The following is a 26,221-nucleotide window of genomic DNA, read 5'->3' on the forward strand; positions in this document are numbered from 1 at the left end:
TGATGTCCGAAGGGGGGGGGGGGGGGGGGGGGGGGGGAACTGTGTTGGTTGTTGAAGTGTCTTTGTTGTTGTAATATTGCAAATGGACATGGCAGTTTCACCACTACGAATTTAGGGATTCCAGCTTTAAGGGTTCTTAAGAACATGGGAATGGTTGTGATTTTTTTGTCAGAGACACTTTCTCTCTAACAGTGAAATGCATCTAACATAGTGTGACAGAGAGTGGATCATTATTTGTTACTTACTATTTGCTATCCTGGTTGGTATAGTAGGACTTTAACCTTAACCAAATTAATTATGGTATTCAGCACATCAGGATTCCTGTGGTCTGTTTTCAATCATCAAAGTGCATCATGAACAGAAGGAGTATAGTCAACAGTCCTATCATATAACTCAAATCAAATAACAGTTTATTTGTCACGTGCCAAATACAACCTTACAGTGAAATGCTTACTTACAAGCCCTTGACCAACAATGCTTTAAGAAGTTAAGAAAAATAAGTGTTAAGTAAAAAATAGATAAGTAAAAAGTTTAAAATAAAAGTAACAAAGAATTAAACGGCAGCAGTAAAATAACAACTGAGACTTAGAATCTGCACCTTAGGCTCCCCGTTTTGCTTTAAGATACTACAGTAGTTAACAATATTGTGCAACAACCGAGTGGCTTGCTTTCATTTCAACCTGTTACAGTAGGGTACTATAGTATAGCCTAAATGTATGTGAATCCAAATGGCATTAGGTAGCTACAGTAGCTTGTTTTCGAGCAGTTTAAAAGTCAGATAACTGGATACTGGAACTAGCCACATGGACCAGGATTCATTTAGTTAACATTACATCATTTATTTAACAGGTAAATTGTTTTTGTTAAAATTACATCATTATAGGGTTAATCCATAGAATGTATAAATATTGATCCAGCTGCCAAAATCTCCAAGATTTGGATCAGACAGAGACATATAAAGGCCTCCTTTAATAAACAGATTGTTTTTAATATCTAGACTGGAGCTCCTTTATCACAAATTAAACAGCATGTTAATTGGGTCCCTTATAGCAACAAGCAGGAAGGTGTCCACTGACAGGACAAAATGCACTCTGTTTCCTTTGTTCCACTACAGTACAGTATGTGTCCAGATACTCACTGCAGTTCCACAGGTCAGTGACAGGAGTAGAGGCCATGGTAACAGACTCATCAACTTAAATTCTAAGAGAAAATAAAGAGTGGTTTTGATTACAAAGGGGAAAAATTATTTAAAAAACAAATGTGGAGAGGACCCATTTACTTCTGGTTTATGGGCCAAATTAGTTCATAAAAGTTTAGCAAGGCCTATTTCAAACCAGTAACATGTGCTTGAAACCCATTTCCAGGTATACTGTACGTATGAAGCTGAGCTATTATCTCAACTAGCTCTAAATCGCTTCTGCAGTAGCTCAGCTCAAACCATTACTCTCCCTCTGTCTGCCTGTTCAGAAAGTGTAAAGGGGGGGGGGGGGGGGAGAAATCACAGGACATCATACCTCCTCTTTCACATTGAGTAAAGTAGATGCTGGTGGTGAGACCGATGAGCTACATGAGGAAAGCAGAACAACCCATTAAACATGAAATAAGCAACAATGTCAGATACAATATTATTTAAAAAATACATTTAGAATTTCTCCAACAGTTACAGTTGGCAAGCAAAACTATTGTCTACATTAACCTGTCAGCTTCAAAGAACATCCCTCTACTTTATTATTCTGCATTTGCTTTACCCGCCTGGCTTGTGTATACAATTATTATTTAATAATTAAATACTCTTATAATTGATGATTGAAGTTTATCATTATTGTTTATACAGGTAACTGCCAAAATAAAGGAACACTTCAATAAATGAGGGATACAAAGTATATTGAAAGCAGGTGCTTCCACACAGGTGTGGTTCCTGAGTTAATTATGCAATTAACATCCCATCATGCTTAAGGTCATGTATAGAAATTCTGGGCAGGCCAATATTTTGGCTACCATGGCAATGACCCCATAGGATGACAATGCCCCCATACACAGGGCACGAACGGTTACTGAATGGTTTGATAAGTAAGAAAACGATGTAAGCCATATGCCATGGATCTCAGTCACCTAATCGGAACATAATTGAACACTTATGGGAGATTCTGGAGCAGAGCCTGAGAAAGCGTTTTTCACCACCTTCAACACAACACTTCTGGAAGAATGGTGTAGCATCCCTCCGATAGAGTTCCAGACACTCGTAGAATCTATGCCAAGGTGCATTAAAGCTGTTGGTGGCCCAACGCCCTATTAAGACACTTTATGTTGGTGTTTCCTTTATCTTGGTAGTTACCTGTAACAGCATACAATGATTTACTGGATTTGAACCAAACGGTCACTGAGACTACTGATCATTTGACATTTGAGGTTGGCCTCTATGCTAAATTTAGGACAAAACAGCAGCCATCCCATCGGTGCCTGAGCTTTATTTATTCTGAAACTCAAGTGGTTCTTTCAAGGTTTAACTCATAGTTACCAGGTCACACCTGACACCAGGAAAACACAACATCACTGAGGGCTCTATTTTAACAAACCTAACGCAATGTTAAATCTTAGCATTGGCGGTAGCACTATAGGTTCAGGGGTATCAAAAATATTTTCTATATTTTTACAACTGGAATTATGGGCACAGTAGATGAGAGGCACGAAAGGGCTGGGTTTTGATGAATAAACAAGTTGTATGTGTCGAGGATTGACCCTTCACTGACCAATCGGAACGTGTTCCATGACTAAATATGTGGTTTCTTGAAGTTCTGTATTTACAGTCTGATGTATTGTGTTGGAATCAACTCCAATTCGAATGTTCGTACGTTATGGGCTAGTAAGTTCAAAATAGCCTACAAAAACAAAATGTATGTAGGCCTATCCCATCTTTTCTAAATATGTTGAACATGTAAGAAGCCTAATTGTATGGCTTCAATATGGAAATATACTGTTAAACATAGCATTCACACTGATATAGGGGCTAGGCCTATAGTAAATTGAATTATGTCTGCCATGTCTGAGCCATGGACATGCCAAACGTTGTCAATAAGCAAGATTAAATTCACTATTGATAAGGTTTCAAAAGAGAGTGAATAATTGTAATCAAATGAAAAAACTTGTTTTAAATAGGTTATGTCTTAATACAGTTACAGGCACTACAATTCAAGATGGTGCTATCCATACCTCTAATAAACCTGGTTCATTATCAAAATCTTAAAAATAGAGATGTTTCTATGTTAAATGCACATGTTTAGTATTAGTGGATGGAATTTCTTTGCTTAGCTTTACTTCCTAATGTGTTTCCATTCCCCTTTAAAAATAGTTTATTTTCTTGTCTCTACACTTTACATTTTAGCCTCAAGGCAAAAGCACAGAGTTAGCCTACTAATAGCTAACAAAATCTCTTCACCAAGTAATGCTAGCCTATCAAAACTGAATGATTACCCCTCTAATATGAATATAAAAGTACTGTAGGCCTACCTTACAACAAAACATGCTTAATTTGGATCAATATCATGCAAATCATTAGGCTTCATGTGGCAAAAGCAAATAGCAACAGAAAACGTGGGTATAATTCACCGGGAGTTGAGATGTTGAGCTGATTTATATGGAAGCCCATTCCCACCACCCAAAAATAAAGGTTGCGTTTCTTCATTTGTGCCATTGTGTGGCGATTTCCATCTATCTACGCTGCAGTGGGCTGCTGGTAAACGTGTGGCGAGCAGGCATTTGCCCCAGCACTTTTGATTTGGTTTAAAAAAAAATATTGACACAAAAGCGATGAAAAGAGGGACAAAGCACTGTTGTTTAGACTGATTCGCCTCATGATTTGTTTGACAAGATGTTAATGTTTTCATCCTCCCTAGGGTTTTTTCAGGATTTTTTTTTTTAAACCATATGACCGGATAAAAAACATTATTCACATCATAGCTCATATAAAACAGTTTTTATTTACAGCTGGTTTATTAGTCATACCACCACTCTGGGATCTGTTGTGCCACCTTTGAAATCACCACACAATGTTACAAATGAAAAAACATTCTATCTCAAAATCTTGACTTACACAGTTTTACTTGCATATCTCAACATTTTGACATACATATCTAAACATTTTGAGGTAGTGCTCGAGACGTGATAAATTCACAAGTTTACACAACAGTATTGTCTCTAGAGAATCGATACCTCTCGAGAACCTGTCGAAAATGTCCTTTTGCTATTGTCATTGTGAAAATGGTCTAAGAGGACTATATACACTGCTCAAAAAAATAAAGGGAACACTTAAACAACACAATGTAACTCCAAGTCAATCACACTTCTGTGAAATCAAACTGTCCACTTAGGAAGCAACACTGATTGACAATAAATTTCACATGCTGTTGTGCAAATAGAATAGACAACAGGTGGAAATTATAGGCAATTAGCAAGACACCCCCAATAAAGGAGTGGTTCTGCAGGTGGGGAACACAGACCACTTCTCAGTTCCTATGCTTCCTGGCTGATGTTTTGGTCACTTTTGAATGCTGGCGGTGCTTTCACTCTAGTGGTAGCATGAGACGGAGTCCACAACCCACACAAGTGGCTCAGGTAGTGCAGCTCATCCAGGATGGCACATCAATGCGAGCTGTGGCAAGAAAGTTTGCTGTGTCTGTCAGCGTAGTGTCCAGAGCATGGAGGCGCTACCAGGAGACAGGCCAGTACATCAGGAGACGTGGAGGAGGCCGTAGGAGGGCAACAACCCAGCAGCAGGACCGCTACCTCCGCCTTTGTGCAAGGAGGAGCAGGAAAAGCACTGCCAGAGCCCTGCAAAATGACCTCCAGCAGGCCACAAATGTGCATGTGTCTGCTCAAACGGTCAGAAACGGACTCCATGAGGGTGGTATGAGGGCCCGACGTCCACAGGTGGGGGTTGTGCTTACAGCCCAACACCGTGCAGGATGTTTGGCATTTGCCAGAGAACACCAAGATTGGCAAATTCGCCACTGGCGCCCTGTGCTCTTCACAGATGAAAGCAGGTTCACACTGAGCACATGTGACAGAGTCTGGAGACGCCGTGGAGAACGTTCTGCTGCCTGCAACATCCTCCAGCATGACCGGTTTGGCGGTGGGTCAGTCATGGTGTGGGGTGGCATTTCTTTGGGGGGCCGCACAGCCCTCCATGTGCTCGCCAGAGGTAGCCTGACTGCCATTAGGTACCGAGATGAGATCCTCAGACCCCTTGTGAGACCATATGCTGGTGCGGTTGGCCCTGGGTTCCTCCTAATGCAAGACAATGCTAGACCTCATGTGGCTGGAGTGTGTCAGCAGTTCCTGCAAGAGGAAGGCATTGATGCTATGGGCTGGCCTGCCCATTCCCCAGACCTGAATCCAATTGAGCACATCTGGGACATCATGTCTCCCTCCATCCACCAACGCCACGTTGCACCACAGACTTTCCAGGAATTGGCGGATGCTTTAGTCCAGGTCTGGGAGGAGATCCCTCAGGAGACCATCCGCCACCTCATCAGGAGCATGCCCAGGCGTTGTAGGGAGGTCATACAGGCACGTGGAGGCCACACACACTACTGAGCCTCATTTTGACTTGTTTTAAATACATTACATCAAAGTTGGATCAGCCTGTAGTGTGGTTTTCCACTTTAATTTTGAGTGTGACTCCAAATCCAGACCTCCATGGGTTGATAAATTGGATTTCCATTGATTATTTTTGTGTGATTTTTTTGTCAGCACATTCAACTATGTAAAGAAAAAAGTATTTAATAAGATTATTTCATTCATTCAGATCTAGGATGTGTTATTTTAGTGTTTCCTTTATTTTTTGAGCAGTATATTTTAAAAGATGAGACATTTAGGATTATAAATACTGATGTCACATGAGCAAGTCAAACACCCGTGAGTCGAAATATGAACTTCACATTTCATGTCATAAAACATATACGGTGTCAATGTTTATGATGACTATGTTGGATGTACAGTTACAAGATGACATGGCATCATACCCTGGGTTGTTCTGAACAGAATCATGTTTGTCTACTGTGAAGAAAATGTACCGCGGCACACGCACCTGAATGCACTCATGACTCCTTTCTATCCGCACCAAAATTACGTATGTTTCTCTGAATTGTATTGTGAAAGCCTAACACTGATGTATCGTATTTTAAAACTTTGGATTGCGTAAACAACAACAATAATTATGTGATGGCAGGGATGCAGGGTTGTGTTCCAAACAAAACTACTACAATTGTGCTTGCTCTAGTTCCATAACAGCAAGGCTAGGAGAGCTCAAAACAGCACCTTACAGTTGAAGACTGTTCTTTGAGCCATAAAAGAGCATTGAAATGACTTAGGAACTGTGCGCACTTTGGAGAGGTGTGTGACCACTTGGAGACACCAGTTAGTCCTCTCACTCAAATCCTTGTAATTATTTTGTCTTATGTTTTACCTACAACACATTTTCCAGGAATATTCTTATCATGTTACTGAATGTATCCAAAGCATTTTCAGATTTCGTTATAAATAAATATGTCAATGTACAGTAACTCTAAAATGCACATAAAATCAACAGTGTAATGTTTGGATTCAGCTTTGTGTCAGGTGAACTGCTGTGTCCTCACATTTGGTCTGATAATTCCCCCATAATCTCCAGTGTTCCCTTTCAATTGCTACCATTGTTATGCATTTCATATTCTTCTGTACAAAACATTTACATTTATCCATATCTGTATAGGTCAATTCCCACGAGTCTAAAGGGTTAAGGGGAGGGTAGGCTATGCATTTCGCTGCACCCGCAATAACTGCTAAATATGTGTATTTAACCAATAAAATGTGATTTGATGCTTGGTTTTGTATCAATATAAACAAAATGCGTAGAAAACAATTGTTATGTTTCACTATATTGGATCACTCCAATATATTGGTATCACTCCACGGTGGAGGGATACATCCGAGGTGAGGATTTACAGATTTACTCCCGTGTACACCTGTGTCACAGCTGGGGTCCGCCCCTATATATAGACCCCATGGCCGCGACACACACTCTTTCATTTTCTCGGCGGACATCCGTACGGTTTGATGTACAAACTTTCAGAAGTTCGCTTGGTAAGTCACTGGTAAGTGTAATACCATGCGTAGAAGTATACTCACTGGCTGCTTACAGCCTGGAGAAGCTGCCCACATGACCAGCCCCTCCTCTTGAGTGCTCCACTTGCTGCGTGCGGTTGATCTGCATCTTCCACCCGTGGTTTGTCGTGCTTGTGTTTCGTTAGTGTTACACTACGACTCTGTGTGCATCTATTAATATATTGGTAGCTCTTGTTGCCACAAACTGTATTTACCTTACAGAACTTGCCGACTGGCTTGTTTTGTGTGTTGTGAATTGCTTTAACATGCTGTAACATGCTGCTAATTACCCTACATGGGTTCTCTGCTAATTCCCCTACAGGTTTGTTTTGTTCTTTCTCTGCAGAATGTAAGAGTATGGTGGTGGGCTGCCACTACATTGAGACATTAACTTTGGAGTTCCTTAACAGAGTTACTCCATCATATGGTGCTGTTTTTTGTTTTCTGCTTGGATATTAAACCTGCTAGGTAAAATCGCAGTTGGCGTAAAACAAAAACACTAATCAAATCCATTACCTGGTTGCTGTTTTTTTGTCTGCCTGTTTTTCCCACAGGGGTCTTCCCCTGGGTTTGCAGAGGTACTGGGTAATTTATCCCTCACCGGGTTCCTATTCCTCCGGGCTGGTCACGACATAAGCTCTCCCAGGGCGTCAGACCCCTGCTCCGTGGCCTTGTTGGCTGAGCTTATGGCTTCCCTTTGTGACAGGTGTCAACCGTCACCGCCATAGGGACGTGCCTGGGGGACCCATGCGCTCGGGGCGCCAGAGGAGAGTCCCCGGCAGGTCCCCTGACACACCCTTCCCCGGCCGCTTCTCCCGGTCTCAAAGGGCAAAGTGGGAGGAGTGTGTGGAGTCCCCATGGGTGTTGTTCTCAATGTTCGAGGGGTACTGACTCCAATTCCGGTGCCGGCTTCCGTTCTTCAGGGGCCTTCGCTTCACCACGGTGGCCGACCCCCTGAAGAAAACCCTGCGGCTGGAGATTTCCTCACTCCTGGACAAGGGTGTCGTCTGCAGGATTGAGACATCAAAACAGCTAGGTGGGCTCTACTCCACTTATTTTGTGGTCCCAAAAAGAGACGGAGGGTTTCGACCGATTCTGGACCTCCGCAACCTCAATAGGTACTTGAAGGTACTGAGGTTCCACATACTGTCCCCAGACCGAGTGTTGCAGGGACCAGTGGTTTGTGACGCTGGACATGATGGATGCGTACTTCCATGTTCCTGTTCACCCAGCTCATTGGCAGTACCTCTGATTCGCATTCGAAGGGACGGCTTACGAAATCATGGTTCTACTCTTCAGCCTCTCCTTGGCACCCTGCAACCTTCACCAAGTGCATGGACACTGTCCTGGCACTTCTCACGTCCCGAGGATTGTTGATCCTCTATTACCTGGACAATTGGCTGATTGTGCACCGACCAGGACCCAGGTTCTGTCAGACAGAGACGTGCTCCTGACACACATCGGTGGGCTGGGCATTACTGTAAACGACAAGAGTCGTCTGACGCCCACCAAAGTGTGGCCTTCATTGGCATGGAACTGGACTCAGAGAGCACGCCTGCCCACCAGAAGGGTTTAGGCGATCTTATCTTGTCTCGACTACTTTCGGCAGGGGCGGGTGATATCCGCCCTAACCTGCCAACGCATATTGGGCTTGCTGACGGCGGCCTCGTTGTTGATTTCTCTGGGCCTGCTCCATCTCCGGCCTCATCAACGGTGGTTCAACTTCCACCAGCTGCACCCAAAGCGCCACAGTCACCGCCAGCTGTGGGTGACCACACAGTGCCTCAGGGCATTGTTGAGGTGGCGCTGTCACTCCTTTCTCTCAGTTGGGGTGGAGACACTGAGGATGTGCCGCCGGGAGCTGGTCAGCACAGACGCCTCCCAGATCAGCAGGGGGGTGTGACCAAGGGCAGGTCGGCCAGTGGCTGTTGGCTACCCCCTTGGAGCGGCAGGCACATCAATACACTACAGCTCCAAGCTATACTGCTGGCCCTGCCGTCTTTCCTTCCACATCTGAAGGGAAGACATTTTCCTGGTGAGAACGGACAACACCACAGTGATGGCTTACATCAACCATCAGGGTGGACTGAGGTCCCACCGCCTCCATGTTATGGCACGGGAGCTCCTTCTCTGGGCTCAGGGACGTCAAGCGTCTCTACGCGCAGCGCACATACCAGCTCACATACCATGCATCCTAAATGTGGCAGCGGCTATGCTCTTGAAGGAGGGCCCGCCAACTTGGGACTGGAGCCTACATCCCCAGGTGGTGCAGCACCTGTGGGACAAGTTCGGGAGGGTGCAGGTGGACCTGTTTGCCTCCCTGGACAATGCACACTGCCCCCTGTGGTACTCCATGTCGGGAGCCACCAGGGCCTCTGGGCTTGGATGCTCTGGCATCATGATTGGCCAGAGCTGGAGCTTACGCATTCCCCCCTTTTCCCCTGATCCAGGCTGTGCTGGACAGGACCAGGATGGCAGAGCATCGTCTGTTTCTGGTGGCCCCATACTGGCCCAGACGACTGGGTTCAGCCTTCTCCTGTCCCTGTTGTCTGGGACACCTTGGCAACTTCCCCTGAGACCGGACCTGCTGTCTCAGGTCGTGTGAACTCTGTGGCATCCGAGGCTGCATCGCCTCAGTCTGTGGGCTTGGCCACTGAACGGCACCAATGGTCCATGTTAGGACTACAGGAGGGTGTAATGAACACCATGCAGAGCGCAAGGGCGCTGGTTACAACCGCGGCATACCAGTTGCGCTGGCGGTTGTTCTGCTCTTGGTGCACTAGTATTGAGGTTGTGCCCGAGTCATGTGGGGTGCAGTATGTCCTCCAATACCTGCAGTCTCGCTTGGATAAGGGCTTGCCAGCCTTTACACTGAGAGGGTATTTGGCTGCTATATCTGCCTGCCATGTGGGGTGGATGGGCAGGCCAGTGGGGTGCCATCCCTTGGTCTCCTGGTTTAGGAATGGGGTTTGTCGCCTGGGTCCAGCTCGGACCAGCTCAATGGCGAGCTGGGATCTGTATGTGGTTTTCGGAGCTTGGCAAAGCCGCCTTTCGAACAGTTGGAGTCTGCCTCCCTGAAACACCTCTCTATGATTGTGGTTTTCTTGGTAGTGATTACTTCCATGAAGAGGGTGGGTGAGCTCCATGCTCTTTCAGTAAGTTCTGAGTGCTACTGGATGGACCCAACCCTTCATTCCTCCTGAAGGTTCTGTCAGACAGGCATGTGAACATCCCTTTTTATCCTGTCTGCTTACGACCCCCCCGGCAGTGGTGGGGGAGTCTGGGCCTCCCTCCGGCATGCTGTGCCCTGTGAGGACACTGGCTGCCTATATGGAGCAGACACGGTTAGTGAGAACAACAGACCAGCTCTTTGTCTCACTGGATCGTGGACACGATTACGACAGCATACCGCCTGCCTGGCAAGCCAGTGCTGGGATCTGTGGTGGCACATTCAACACGAGGTCCTGGGCTCTACTGAGAGGAGTGCCCCTCACTGATACCTGTGCTGCGGCCAGCTGGGCACCTTTGCTTGGTACTAATCGGGTAAATGTGGCACCTCCCTCTGCGGTTGGTTCAGCAGTCCTGGGCGGTACCTCCCCTTCCGGGGACTGTGCCGGGACCCCCCCTTCCACATTGACGGCCCCTGCGTCTTGGTCCCGCACTGGGACTGTTCCGCTGGTTGGCCAGGTCCCTCTAGCACCGACTAATCTGGTACGGGTATACCAATATATTGGAGTGATCCAATATAGTGAAACATAACAAAGGTTACGTATGTAACCACCGTTATGTGAGCTATACGGATCACTCCAATCGTCTATGGAGCTAGAGGTGCCTCAAAAATGATGTAGAGAACGTGTGTCGCGGCCATGGGGTCTATATATAGGGGCGGACCCCGGTCGTGACACAGGTGTACACGGGAGTAAATCCTTAGCTCGGATGTGTCCCTCCGCCGTGGAGTGATACCAATATATTGGAGTGATCCATATAGCTCACATAAGCGTGGTTACATACGTAACCTTCATGTTTTATGTTTTGAAATACGAGATTGACTGGCACAAAAAGGTACATTCCATGAGCACAGCTCTCATAATCCATGCCATTACTAACTGTGTTACCATTAAGATCTACTTTTGGTGGGTCTTAAAACATCTCATTAGCACTGCATGAAATTGTCAATTTTGCACTGGTTTTTAAGGACACACCTCAAATATTGCCACCACTTCCACCTCAGCACAAGCGAGCTGATGTTAGACTGGTAATTTGCTGAACCTGGCATAAGGGGTGGAAAATGCCAGTGTGTTTGACACTTGTGCCTCCTTAGCGCCAGGCGAAAATTGAGCCTAATCATGAGCTCAATCACTTGTTAAAGCTTGTTCGTGGGAAAGACATGTAGGTCTGTGGCAGTTAAAGTTGGGGGCTAGTCATACAAGCATGGACATAGTTGTATGGCCAAGTATGGATAATTTTCAACATTCATTTGAGATCATTCAAGACAACCTCTCAGCTCCTCTTTAATTATAAACGGCCAAACAAGCTGAGACCAGGGACAGTGACTACTTCATTTTTAAGAGCAAGTTACTTTCAATAGTTCATCTTTAAAGTGAACTCATTGATTTATTTCTCAGCCATCAGCATGAAGCAGTATGTTTAAACAACTTGGCTTTGCAGCATGTTGAGGCCTTGCCAACCGTGGCAGTAGCCACTGCCATCTCATCATGTAACATGCATATCTTGCTGATTTACTCTACATAAGGATTTCATGGGGCAAAGGGGCATGTAGAGATTGAGCTTATTTTCAAACCTACCTTCCAAATTGCCTTGAAGCATTCTCAAAAAACTTGGCTTTGGAAGCAACACTGGAAAAAGAGTAAGAGAAAGACAGATTAATCCCAGATGATCCCTGAGACATGTTGGGCTTACAGCATACCAAACACTACTGGAGTACAATGACAAACGTTATGGGAAACATTTTCTGCCCACTAAACAGCCCTGGCAATGTGAAAATTAGAGGTTGACCGATTAATCGGAATGGCCGATTAATTAGGGCCGATTTCAAGTTTTCATAACAATCGGTAATCGGCATTTTTGGCCACCGATTTGACGTTTTTTTTAATTAAATTTTTTTATATAAATATTTTTGGACTAGGCAAGTCAGTTAAGAACACATTCTTATTTTCAATGACGGCCTAGGAACGGTGGGTTAACTGCCTTGTTCAGGGGCAGAATGACAGGCTCCACGAGGAGCCTGCCTGTTATGCGAATGCAGTAAGAAGCCAAGGTAAGTTGCTAGCTAGCATTAAACTTATCTTATAAAAACAATCAATGATAATCACTAGTTAACTACACATGGTTGATGATATTACTAGTTTATCTAGCCTGTCCTGCGTTGCATATAATCGATGCGGTGCGCATTCACGAAAAAGGTCTGTCGTTGCTCCAACTTGTACCTAACCATCAATGTCTTTCTTAAAATCAATACACAAGTATATATTTTTAAACCTGCATCTTTAGTTAATATTGCCTGCTAACATGAATTTCTTTTAACTAGGGAATTTGTGTCATCTCTGCAACAGAGTCAGGGTATATGCAGCAGTTTGGGCCGCCTGGCTCGTTGCGAACTGTGAAGACTATTTCTTCCTAACAAAGACAGCCGACTTCGCCAAACGGGGGATGATTTAACAAAAGCGCATTTGCGAAAAAAGCACAATCGTTGCACGACTGTACCTAACCATAAACATCAATGCCTTTCTTAAAATCAATACACAGAAGTATATATTTTTAAACCTGCATATTTAGCTAAAAGAAATCCAGGTTAGCAGGCAATATGAGGTCCCGTGTGGCTCGGTTGGTAGAGCATGGTGTTTGCAACGCCAGGGTTGTGGGTTCGATTCCCACGGGAGACCAATACGGAGAGAAAAAAAAGTATGACATGTATGAAATGTATTCACTACTGTAAGTCGCTCTGGATAAGAGCGTCTGCTAAATGACTAAAATGTAAATGTATTAACCAGGTGAAATTGTCACTTCTCTTCTGTTCATTGCACGCAGAGTCAGGGTATATGCAACAGTTTGGGCCGCCTGGCTCGTTGCGAACTAATTTTACGTAATTAAGACATAACATTGAAGGTTGTGCAATGTAACAGGAAGATTTAGACTTATGGATGCCACCCGTTAGATAAAATACGGAACGGTTCCATATTTCACTGAAAGAATAAACGTGATAGTTTCCGGATTTGACCATATTAATGACCAAAGGCTCGTGTTTCTGTGTGTTATTATGTTATAATTAAGTCTATGATTTGATAGAGCAGTCTGACTGAGCGATGGTAGGCAGCAGCAGGCTCGTAAGCATTAATTCAAAATAGCACTTTCGTGCGTTTTGCCAGCAGCCCTTTGCAATGCATTGCGCTGTTTATGACTTCAAACCTATCAACTCCCAAGATTAGGCTGGTTTAACCGATGTGAAATGGCTAGCTAGTTAGCCGGGTGAGCGCTAATAGCATTTCAAACGTCACTCGCTCTGAGACTTGGAGGAGTAGTTTCCCTTGCTCTACATGGGTAACGCTGCTTCGAGGGTGGCTGCTGTCGATGTGTTCCTGGTTCGAGCCCAGGTATGAGCGAGGAGAGGGACGGAAGCTATACTGTTACACTGGCAATACTAAAGTGCCTATAAGAACATCCAATAGTGAAAGGTATATGAAATACAAATCGTATAGAGAGAAATAGTCCTATAATTCCTATAATAACTACAACCTAAAACTTCTTACCTGGGAATATTGAAGACTCATGTTAAAAGGAACCACCAGCTTTCATATGTTCTCATGTTCTGTGCAAGGAACTTAAACGTTAGCTTTCTTACATGGCACATAATGCACTTTTACTTTCTTCTCCAACACTTTGTTTTTGCATTATTTAAACCAAATTGAACATGTTTTATTATTTATTTGAGGCTAAATAGATTTTATTTGTGTATTATATTAAGTTAAAATAAGTGTTCATTCAGTATTGTTGTAATTGTCATTATTACAAATAAATAAATAAAATAAAGTAAAAATACAATTATTATTATTATTTTTTAATCGGCATCGGCCTTTTTGGTCCTCCAATAATCGGTATTGGCATTGAAAAATCATAAATCGGTCGACCTCTAGTGAAAATGACATGTTACTTAGAATAGGATGTTACAAAACAACTGTAGTATTTGAAATAGACAGGAGGGCACCTAATACAAAAGGAGTTTGGAATAATACAGCTTGTAATCTCATTACCTACATCTGTGGAGCACACTAACTTGAGATCCACATAAATTATTGCCACAATCACATGGACATTGTAAAAGAGAGCTTTTGAGATGCATCACAGTGAAAGTATTATTAGTAACACTGTTTTTCTGTTGTGCATTTTAGCTGTATTTAGTGGGCAGAAAATATCACCCTAAATCTATTTTGGCATTGCAAGGCATACCCCTTGTAAAACAACAGGGGCAGGCAAGAACAGAGTACAATGGTCAATGGTGAGTAGCAAAATATAGGTTATTTTGTTGCTACAATGTGATATCAAATACGACACTGAAGCTGAAATCATAGCGGGGAATTTCTGAAAAGACAAGTGAATAATAAGAAAATACACTGACTAAGACTTCATGTACACCTTTCCAGAAACAAGTCTCTCACCGTTGCCGCTTGCTAGACCACCCTCTGCCCCCAGCTGTGCCCTGGACACCATATGTGAATTGATTTCCCCCCATCTATCTTCAGAGTTCATGCTACTAGGTGACCTAAACTGGGACATGCTTAACACCCCGGTCATCCTACAATCTAAGCTTGATGCGCTCAATCTCACACAAATGATCAATGAACCCACCAGGTACAACCCCAAATCCGTAAACTCGGGCACCCTCAGATATCATCCTAACCAACTTGCCCTCCAAATACACCTCTGCTGTTTTCAACCAAGATCTCAGCGATCACTGCCTCATTGCCTGCATCTGTAATGGGTCTGCGGTCAATCGACCACCCCTCATCACTGTCAAACGCTCCCTAAAACACTTCAGCGACCAGGCCTGTCTAATCATTCTGGCCCGGGTATCCTGGAAGGATATTGACCTCATCCCGTCAGTAGAGGATGCCTGGTTATTCTTTAAAAGTGCCTTCCTCACCATCTTAAACAAGCATGCTCCATTCAAAATATGTAGAACCAGGAATAGATACAGCCCTTGGTTCACTTCAGACCTGTCTGGCCTTGACCAGCACAAAAACATCCTGTGGCGTTCTGCATTAGCATCGAATAGCCCCCGTGATATGCAACTTTTCAGGGAAGTTAGGAACCAATATACACAGGCAGTTAGGAAAGCTAAGGCTAGCTCTTTCAAGCAGAAATTTGCATCCTGTAGCACAAACTCAAAAAAGTTCTGGGACACTGTAAATTCCATGGAGAATAAGAGCACCTCCTCCCAGCTGCCCACTGCACTGAGGCTAGGAAACACTCTCACCACTGATAAATCCACTATAATTGAGAATTTCAATAAGCATTTCTCTATGGCTGGCCATGCTTTCCACCTGGCTACCCCTACCCCGATCAACAGCCCACCACCCGCCACAGAAAATAACCCAAGCCTCCCCCATTTCTACTTCATCCAAATCCAGATAGCTGATGTTCTGAAAGAGCTGCAAAATCTGGACCCCTAAAAATCAGCCGTGCTAGAAAATCTGGAGCCTCTCTTTCTAAAATGATCTGCCGAAATTGTTGCAACCCCTATTACTAGCTTGTTCAACCTCTCTTTCGTATCGTCTGAGATTCCCATGGATTGGAAAGCTGCCGCGGTCATCCCCTTCTTCAAAGGGGGAGACACTCTAGACCCTAACTGCTACAGACCTATATCTATTCTACCCTGCCTTTCTAAGGTCCTTGAAAGCCAAGTTAACAAACAGATTACCGACCATTTTGAATCCCACCGTACCTTCTCCGCTATGCAATCTGGTTTCAGAGCTGGTCAGGGGTGCACCTCAGCCATGCTCAAGGTCCTAAACGATATCATAACCACCATCGATAAGAGACATCGATAACAGACATTACTGTGCAGCCGTATTCATCGACCTGGCCAAGGCTTTCGACTCTGTCAATCACCACATTCTTATCGGCAGACTCAACAGCCTTGGTTTCTCAAATGATTGCCTCGCCTGATTCACCAACTACTTCTCTGATAGAGTTCAGTGTGTAAAATCGGAGGGCCTGTTGTCCGGACCTCTGGCAGTCTCTATGGGGGTGCCACAGGGTTCAATTCTCGGGCCGACTCTCTTCTCTGTATACATCAATGATGTCGCTCTTGCTGCTGGTGATTCTCTGAACAACCTCTACGCAGACGACACCGTTCTGTACATCTCTGGCCCTTCTTTGGACACTGTGTTAACAAACCTCCAGATGAGCTTCAATGCCATACAACTCTCCTTCCGTGGCTTTCAACTGCTCTTAAATGCAAGTAAAACTAAATGCATGCTCTTCAACCGATCGCTGCCCACACCTGCCCGCCCGTCCAGCATCACTACTCTGGACGGTTCTGACTTAGAATATGTGGGCAACTATAAATACCAAGGTGTCTGGTTAGACTGTAAACTCTCCTTCCAGACTCACATTAAGCATCTCCAATGCAAAATGAAATCTAGAATCGGCTTCCTATTTCACAACAAAGCATCCTTCACTCATGCTGCCAAACATACCCTCGTAAAACTGACCATCCTACCGATCCTCGACTTTGGCGATGTCATTTACAAAATAGTCTCCAACACTCTTCTCAACAAATTGGATGCAGTCTATCACAGTGCCATCCGTTTTGTCACCAAAGCCCCATATACTACCCACCACTGCGACCTGTACGCTGTTGTTGGCTGGCCGTCGCTTCATACTCGTTGCCAAACCCACTGGCTCCAGGTCATCTACAAGTCTCTGCTAGGTAAAGCCCCGCCTTATCTCATCTCAGTGGTCACCATAGCAGCACCCACCCGTAGCACGCCCTCCAGCAGGTATATCTCACTGGTCACCCCCAAAGCCAATTCTTCCTTTGGCCACCTTTCCTTCCAGTTCCCTGCTGCCAATGACTGGAACGAACTGCAAAAATCACTGAAGCTGGAGACTCTTATCTCCCTTACTAGCTTTAAGCACCAGCTGTCAAAGCAGCTCACAGATCACTGCACCTGTACATAGCCCATCTGTAAAAAGCCCATCCACATACTGTATTAATTTATTCATCTTGCTCCTTTGCACCCCTGTATCTCTACTTGCACATTCATCTTCTGCACATCTACCATTCCAGTGTTTAATTGCTATATTATAATTACTTCGCCACCATGGCCTATTTATTGCCTTACCTCCCTTATCCTACCTCATTTGCACACACTGTATATAGACTTTTTCTACTGTATTATTGACTGTATGTTCGTATACTCCATGTGTAACTGTGTTGTTGTATGTGTCGAACTGCTTTGCTTTATCTTGGCCAGGTCGCAGTTGCAAATGAGAACTTGTTCTCAATTAGCTTACCTGGTTAAATAAAGGTGAAATAAAATACAAAAAAAACTGACTATATAATGCTTTCCAACTCAACTCCAAAACAGAATAACAAATGTTTGGAGAGGAGCAAACCAGACAGACAATGTTGGCAACAAATGCAGTCAATGGAATTTGTATGGTGTGGAGGGTTCATTAGGAAAAGGGGATACAACTTCATATGATATTTCAATTTGACAGGTGAAACCGTACATTTAACAAGGGACTTACAAGGACTGGAAGAAAACCAAAAGGCTAACATTTTGTGATTATTTTCTTGATTACAATTTGAATCAGTCTGGATGGGTCTGGCTGAGTTCTAAGATCTACTTACTACGACGCTGGGGTGTCCTCGCTGGGGGCTGCAGTGGGGCTCTTGTGGGGTGCAGGGTATCGGCTAGGGGGGTCAGGGGGTCTGGTTGGAGGTCTGCAGATGGCAGGCTTCTCAGCTAGAGACCTCGTTTTTATCATGCCGTCACTTTTTGCTGCAATGCAAGGAATGAAAACTTTAGGTAAACTGTTGTAAAATGTAGATTCAAAATGAAAAAAGCTAATAATGTATGAAAATCCACTTTACAATTTCTCTTCTCATTGCACATGATATGGCATCAATATCACAGACCAGCTAGGCACTGTGGTTAAGCCGCATATACAAGTCTAGAATTCATAGCGTGTTTGTGTTGTGAGATGATATAGTAGGCTAGATTGTTATATATAGTAGGCTACCTTCTCTGATGACTGCAACACTTCGAGGAGGTGGTCTCCTACATTGGAAGGACTGCGCTCGGTTCACAGTGACTCCCGTCTCACCATTGGCTGTTGCTGCTGTATCTGGCCTCTGACCTCCATCTTGTAGCTTAGCGACCAGTTTGGCAACGTCAGAGTCTGAGTGTCTGTCCTGGCGGGTGGATGGCTTGGGCAGGAGGGCCTGCCTTTGAGTGTCCCTATGGAGTCGTGAAGGGGCGGTGATGGGTTTGGTCCTCTGGAGAGGTGTGGGGCTCGTTGGGGTGTCCCCGCCAAAATTCACCCCCTCTGGTCTGCTGCCATTCTGCTCATCTATGTGACAAAGTTTCAAAACATTGTTAAATCAAAATACAAATAAAGTGCAACACATTTTCAGCATAGGCAGATTCCTGGACCACCTTCTTGTGGTTGGGTTTAGTGGTTAAAGAACATGCAGGTAATTCCCCACATAGTCGTATTGCAGAGGTTGCTGCTTTAGAACTGATTTTGAACTTGATATGATCATTACTTCTCCTGAGCTCCTACCGATTACATGTAGCATACTTCTACTATACATGTGGTATGTGTGATCTAACCATGTTTAACTAATACAAACAAATGAACTACACAAACCAAGATATATTATTTTAATTAGTACTTTCATTCATTCATGCATTCTGAGTATTATGAAAGCAATGTCTAATGTGGGCATTTGGGCAGATTTATTAAATAATGGAGAAAAAAAACAAAGCCTTTTGTGGATTAATATAGTCTGTGATCCAGAGAAAAATTATGTTTTTAGGAAAGAGGATTGCGTACAACAATTATCTATTCATCTAGGAGATTAAAAAGTAAACAGACGACTTCGGTGTACTCTTTGTCTCATCTAGAGTCATGCTGTTGGCCAGGTTTCCAGTGGTACATGCACTATTCAAATGCTGCGATGGATTCAGACAGGTGGTAGTTACTTGTCATGCAAAGCGGAGCTGGTTATTTGGTAACTCCACGCAGGAACTCAGAGAATAGCAATAAATAAAATACCACACAATGAGGGGAGGACACGTAGCAAGTGCTCCACATCTATCCATACCACAGTAAACGAAAGGACTGACTTTTAACGCAAAGTTACAAAAGGTATAAATTACATGATTTAGCCTGAAGCAAAAACTTTCATTCAGTGAGCACACAAGACCTCCAGCTGCCTCTAAGTACAGTTAACAAATAAAAAGTATGGTTAAGCTTGGCTTAGGAAGAGGTCGGAGTAAGCCAGGCTTAGGAAGAGGTCGGAGTAAGCCAACATCTAGATATGACATGACATTTTTTTGTTTATTGTTTCCAATTCAACAAAATTGGTTTAAATCACTTGATAAAATAACTCTCACTTTTCCCTCAAAGAAGGGCATGCAATTAATGTAAAGATCAAACATTTAGAAATAAAAGTACATGCTGTATTCTGGCTCCCGAGTGGTGCAGCGATATAAGGCACAGCATCTCAGTGCTAGAGGTGTCACTACAGACCCTGGTTCGATTCATAGGGCGGCGCACAATTGGCCCAGCGTCGTCCAGGTTAGGGTTTGGCCGGGGTAGGCCGTCATTGTAAATAAGAATTCGTTCTTAACTGGCTTGCCTAGTTAAATAAAGGTTATATATTTATTTTTGTCATTATATGCTAGCAATTCACAAGTACTTAGGATTCACACATCAGTAATACAGTGTCCAGAATCACTTACACATACCAACTGAACACTGTAATAATCTAAATATAATCTGCATTTGCAGGACAAGGGATGGTAATGATAATAATGGTTATGGTGATGATGAGGATGATCATGATGATTAAACCAGAGGCAAATAATTACTCTCAGTGTTCTGGAGCTGGCCACAATTAACTGCTAGGCAGATGCGGAGCGGACGCTTGGCGATGGTGATTGGTTGCCGTTTCCTTGGGGTGATCCTTGGAGGAGGCATCGGTGGGGCTGTGCAACTCTCATCTGGTGCACTGCAGAAGATCTGTAATCACACCAACTCATCTAAAAGGACTTACATTTAATATACATTAAATTATACTTGAGAATATGGATTTAATAGTATCTAGATCAGTGGTTCCTAAACTGTGCACCTTGTGCATTCTACTAATTCAACTTTCAAGAGTAAGTTGAATGACCGACTCAGGCTTTCAACATACTCTTGAAAGTTGTAATAGTAGAATACACAAGGTGCAATTTCGAAAATGGGTAGTACATCAGCAGTTTTCCTCTTGTCATGTCAGGCATTGCAGACCTTTGAAAGCCATTTATAACTTGTCAGAAATGTCCAGATCAAGTAGCCCATGTCAGCTGATGTTTTTTTTTAAGCTAGGTTGTTCCCCAATGATGGAAAGGAGCCCCGCCCCCGAGAGAAAACATTTTTTGAGATTCACTGATCGAGAATGTACCATGGCCTACTTGAATGTTTATGATGCCGTAGTGCATAAAATAACCATCACATGACTCTTGACCTCTTTGCAAGGGATGAGCGGTAAATTAATCTTTCAAATTCACCTTGGTATAGTCCTCAATGAGAATCTCAACAACAATGTTCTGGAACTTTATATCCAACATGGCTGCTACAGTCTCCTCCTTTGCCCTCATCAGGGTGGGGCCAAAGATCACCCCCATGTTGGAGGGAGTCATCAGGTTGTCCCCACTGTTACCGCAGACACTGTCAATAGCAATCCAGACAAGTTCGTAAACAACATGACTCTCTAAAGACATGTCCAATAGGAACAAACATCTTTCAAATAGTGAACAACTTAATGCCAGTTAATGTCAATTTATAATTGCACAACTATCATAAATGAATGAACAGGATATTGATGATATTGGAGGACTGGACAGGTATTTCCCAATTTAAATGCACATTACATTTGCGCTATACATAGATACAAGTTTCTAGGTCCGATACAGTAATCATCTGAACAGATGCCAGTTAACACCTTCACTGGGCCCACGGGGAACACAACAGATATGTAATTACACCACAATAAAAGGCCTAAATAAGAATAGCCCTTGTAACTGCATCAGTTAGGAGGCAAGGCACAGAGGCTGCAGCACAACAGCGGCACATCATATCAGGTTAGCTCTTACTTGACCAGGTGTTGGATCAGTAGGCTTAGCATTTCTCGATTCTTCTCTGGGAGTTTGTACGTCAGGCAGTGGATTGCACCCAGTCGATCATCTAGATTATCCGATTCTAAGAGACGAGAAATACTTTTTACATGCGCAATAATTTATATATTATCCTCAACTGAGACTGACCTAAACATCACTGCTTTTAGGGCATTTATCTGTTGCCGATTTTACACAATCCATTATGTATATATCGGGTGTTAATTAAACATGCTTAGACATAGTGCATGAGCAAATAAATCAGCAAAGCCTAATCCCAGTCAAAACATTTCAGGGGTCCAGCTCCACAAAGCTGCATTGTGGTGTAATGTGAAACGAGGACCTCATTCAGTTGAACAATAGGTCTCCTGGGGCATGGGAGCTTGTCTCAGTTAAGAGGATTAGAGCTGGTGTACAACATACCATTACAATGATTTTACCATTTAATTATGGCATTTTCAAATACAAAATATGGAGTTTCACACACCCGCTATGATACTGTGGATCCAGTCTGTGGAGAAACGAAACAAAAAAGAAGGCAGGGGACTAGAATCCCCCGCAGGAGAACTGAATAAGCTATCTGGAGGTTGGAACTTCTAATTGATTGGAAAGATCTAATAAAAGAAAATGTCTTTTTTCTTTGTTATTGCTTATGTGAGGAACACACAGATGTGTGCGTGTGTACTTTTTTTCTTCCCTTTTATAGCTGTAACCCAGCCTGTAGAACTTGAGAATGAACTCACTCTGATGGAGAACAAATGCACAATGAATTAACTCTACAGAGAGCATTTGGCAAACATACGACAAGATGTGGACGTAAACAACCCGTTGCTCAGCTCCCAAAGCCAACCTTTAAAATGTAATGACTTGTACAATACAAATGTACAGTAGTGTCAGACAAAATTTGTCCTACAAAAACATGCCCTCACATGAGAAGGAAACGTATGTTTTATGTGCAATGAGACTATGCTAAAGATCTATACATCTGACGTCTGTTATGATAACAGAATTCCATCAGTTTAGGGGACTGGTGCAGTTTCTTTTTAAAATGTGTAAGCCATATGCAAATCAGATAATATCTTATCTTGAAGTGGGTTTTAGTAATTGTTTCCCCAATGTTGTTTTTAAGTCAGTAAGTGTGAAAACACGTCTTACTTGCTGCTAAGATGAGGTCCCTGTTGAGACCGTAGGTCATCAGAGGCTCTGCTAGACTCCTGTGGATGAACACACACGATCAGGTAAACAAGTACAGTACAAATACTCCAACACTTACATCATACCCTAAAACACCCTTTTTAACAACTGCTACTCATGTGTTGCTCATGCACTTTCAGCATCAACCAGGGCTACTCATTCTGAATGAATGAGAGTTTCTCTTTATCAACATTTTTTCCCCCTGATCTGAAATTAGATGTATCAGTGCAGTGTTAAGGCATGAGAGACCAAAGGCCTTGAGTAAGCTCCTTCAAACAGCTGCCTGGCCTCTTCCAAGTGTGGCAAGAAGACATGTGAGTAAATCATCATGATGGGTATTGGGGGAGGATAAAAACCTGGCCTTGAAGCCAAGAGGCCTTGTCACTGAGTACTTCAAAGAGCAAACAATTATACTAGGCTCATGAGGCAGAGAAAAACCTCTCATCCTCAGCCAGCATAGATTATTACACAGTATCTCTAATCATTACACATAACTAACTTGAAACATAATATTTTCATATAAAACATATACAGAATATACAGTCTGGAAATGCCATAGAACTGCAAAATGTACATACTATACTGTGCATACTGTACACTTCATGCAATACAGAGGCGTATATAATTTTATATGGCTCTGATGTAGAAGCTGAGTGCTAATGGGCTTCAGACAAAGGCTGGTGTAACATAATTCTATTGAACTTGTTGTTCCAGAGCAGCTGGCTCTTGTGTGTCACCTGCTGGATGATTTAAGAGGATGGGAACACACCTGAGATAAAACTTCATGGCACTGGTGATGGTTTTTATGTCCCAGTCACTGCTGTGGAAATCCACATCCCCTGGGCATTTCTGGTCTACAGAGAGAGGAGGGAACCGATTAAAAACAAACATGCAGAAATGGTAAAAATATATATATATATATATATATATATATATATATATATAGAAATAAATAACTGGCAAGTTATCTACAGTAGGTTCAGCCAGTTGAAATATCTGACTGTATTGGTCTAGAGTGAATTAAACTATTTTATTAAAGAGTTTATTTGTCTCAGATTATTTATTTATATGCAGCCATTTACTTTATTCCTTCATTCAAAAAGGCAAGTAAATATAACATTTCAATGTTTCCACAACATCATTATAGAGGGCTGCAAACATAGATAAAATATAATAAATTAAGCCTTTGCAATGGCACATCTTAAATATCGGATCAATTAATTGTCATCCGCCTTAGGGGGCGAGGGAATTACTTATAAACTAATCCATAAATTAGAAATAAAACAATATTTACTTAGTGCTTTTTAATATTGTTTCAAATCCTGTTGTGTGTGCCAGTGAAACAGGGAAATTTAACAGCTTACTAATTTTATTCCGCTTCAAAACAGCCCTTCTGTTTCTATGCATTCCTCAATCCCAACTCAATAGAGAGCCCAGATTTTGACTGGGTAATTTCCTCACCAAAAAATACATTTAAAAGCTTCTGGACTTGGATGTTGCTGCCAACAGTTCTGTACACTCCTTCTTGTGTGAGTCCTGTAAAAGAGAGCAGGAGATGGAGAGAGTGGATGGGGTTGAGGTAAAAGGAAACTAAAGGGGGAGTTTCCTCCAGAGAAATTCCAAGCAGTGGAAATGTACAGGCTGTTCCTCAGTGCAGGCCTGTCTGAACTGGAGTGAAAATGGGAACGTTGCAGACACCGCCTTGACAACACTAGCCTACGTCTCAACCTCTTTCAAATGAATGATTTGCTTCACTGCTCCAGTGGACGGCTGGAGTTTATGTTATTATATGATGCCTGCATATCTTACTGGTTGTGAAAGATACAGGGAGCATATCATAGTGCTGGTGCCTCACCAAACTCATAAATACAGACTGAGTGTATTTTTACTAAATTAAAGTAGCGTATAGAAGAGTGAATTAGGGAGGGCTGAAGTGAGAATGCACATGGAATCTAAAGAATTTAAGCTGCTTGAGAAATAGAAACAGTTGAATGTGAGGTGCCCACACTGTTAAAAGTGTTCTGATGCCACATGTGAATAGACTCCCTCTGGAGTAATACCTTTGTTGCCTACCTGCAAGCATGATTATTAATAAGCTATGCATAGTACTGGTGCGTTATTAATAGTTCCATTGATGTAAACAAAGTAAAACAGCTCATTTAGTATGGACTGAAGTACTCTACTGTAAGGAAATGTATTATGTTGAGCTACATGCCAAAGTTATGCTCTCCTGGCTGGACGTCACATTGGAGCCAGTGTGTTTTTATTTAGTGCTGGCCTTTAGTGAGAAGGTTCATTCAGGATAGCAGTGAGGCTTTAGCAGATCTCATTCCAAACACTACTCATCTCTGCCCTCTAAAGGGCAATGAGGCAAACTGACTAGACTATGACAAAACTGGCATGAAATCTGATCTGCGACATACAAAGAGAAAACACATGGTGTGTACTGGAACTTTCTGGTAACTTTTTACCTTTAGTTTCAACAAAGTTGATGCATTTTCTCACAAACTTGAATCCAACTTCATTCAATTCCACTGTGGAAGGCAAGTAACATTTTATAGATTTCACAAGCAGTGGCACTACATACAAATGTGTGTGTATGGATGTTCAATGAGACGAATAGATTTTAACTCACTATATTATACTGCAGTAAAATACAAAAAAATTAACACTGGTAATGGTACATACTTTCAGCTTGCTTGTGAATTGGGGAATGATAAATCTGGAATGAAAGGAAAATGTAAGCCACCAAGAAACAGAAATATATGTGCAGCTTTCTGTGGCCATCATAAATTATCTGTATGATGCTGAATATAAGCTATTATTGTAAAGAGATGCTTTTATAATCATATTATTGTTTATCAAAACCAAAGTAAACAGCAAGATGAGGACTATAAACACAATGCCTTTACAGTACAGAACAACTTTTGGACAAGGGGGGTTGTATGGACCCTCCAGTAGGAGGCAGCAAAGAAACTCACAGGCTCTTTTCCGTACATGGCCTCCATCCACAACTTCCTGTTGGCCTCCGAAACTGCCTGGAGTGTGACAGGTGTGTTTCTATGGTTATAGGGACAAGTGTCACAGTTAGGGCATAGACAATATTGCATTTATTTTGTCTACAGTTTTGTTACATGAGACCCTTAGTCCAAATCAAAATGAACTTAAATCTACATGTAACTGCCAAAAAAAGGAAACACTTGAGTATGAGGGATATAAAGTATATTGAAAGTAGGTGGTTTCCACCACCATCAACAAAAACACAACATTATGGAATTTCTAATTTAAGAATGGTGTCGCATCCCTCCAATAGAATTCCAGACACTTGTAGAATCTATGCCAAGGCGCATTGAAGCTGTTTTGTCGGCTCGTGGTGGCCTAACACCTTATTAAGACTCTTTGTTGGTGTTTGCTTTTGGTAGTTACCTGTATTTGTCTGCCTTGATTAATCAACATTTTATGAACTTGTGTCTGAC

The 26,221-nt window shown here is 42.8% G+C and overlaps 1 protein-coding gene across 2 annotated transcripts in view; it reads right to left on the reverse strand.

The window, feature by feature from the left end:
- Positions 1-384: 384 nt before the first annotated feature.
- Positions 385-26,221, reverse strand: part of LOC115154541 (oligophrenin-1) — a 38,444-nt gene continuing 12,607 nt past the window's right edge. Inside the window, exons 11-24 of one of the 2 annotated variants that reach the window (XM_029700850.1) lie at positions 25,727-25,805; positions 25,434-25,467; positions 25,217-25,279; positions 24,207-24,281; positions 23,515-23,599; positions 22,707-22,765; positions 21,531-21,636; positions 20,946-21,105; positions 20,265-20,415; positions 18,409-18,738; positions 18,017-18,167; positions 11,946-11,996; positions 1,515-1,563; positions 385-1,200 (exon numbers count right to left, since the gene is read on the reverse strand). In XM_029700850.1, the coding sequence (XP_029556710.1) occupies positions 1,189-1,200; positions 1,515-1,563; positions 11,946-11,996; positions 18,017-18,167; positions 18,409-18,738; positions 20,265-20,415; positions 20,946-21,105; positions 21,531-21,636; positions 22,707-22,765; positions 23,515-23,599; positions 24,207-24,281; positions 25,217-25,279; positions 25,434-25,467; positions 25,727-25,805 (1,405 nt within the window). In that variant the 3' untranslated portion in view covers positions 385-1,188. Of the gene's footprint in view, positions 1,201-1,514; positions 1,564-3,343; positions 4,029-11,945; positions 11,997-18,016; positions 18,168-18,408; positions 18,739-20,264; positions 20,416-20,945; positions 21,106-21,530; positions 21,637-22,706; positions 22,766-23,514; positions 23,600-24,206; positions 24,282-25,216; positions 25,280-25,433; positions 25,468-25,726; positions 25,806-26,221 lie in introns of those variants that run through there. The other variant, XM_029700849.1, reaches the window with a different exon arrangement.

The sequence above is a fragment of the Salmo trutta genome, chromosome 19 (genome assembly GCF_901001165.1).
Source record: "Salmo trutta chromosome 19, fSalTru1.1, whole genome shotgun sequence".
In the NCBI taxonomy this organism is placed as follows: domain Eukaryota; kingdom Metazoa; phylum Chordata; class Actinopteri; order Salmoniformes; family Salmonidae; genus Salmo; species Salmo trutta.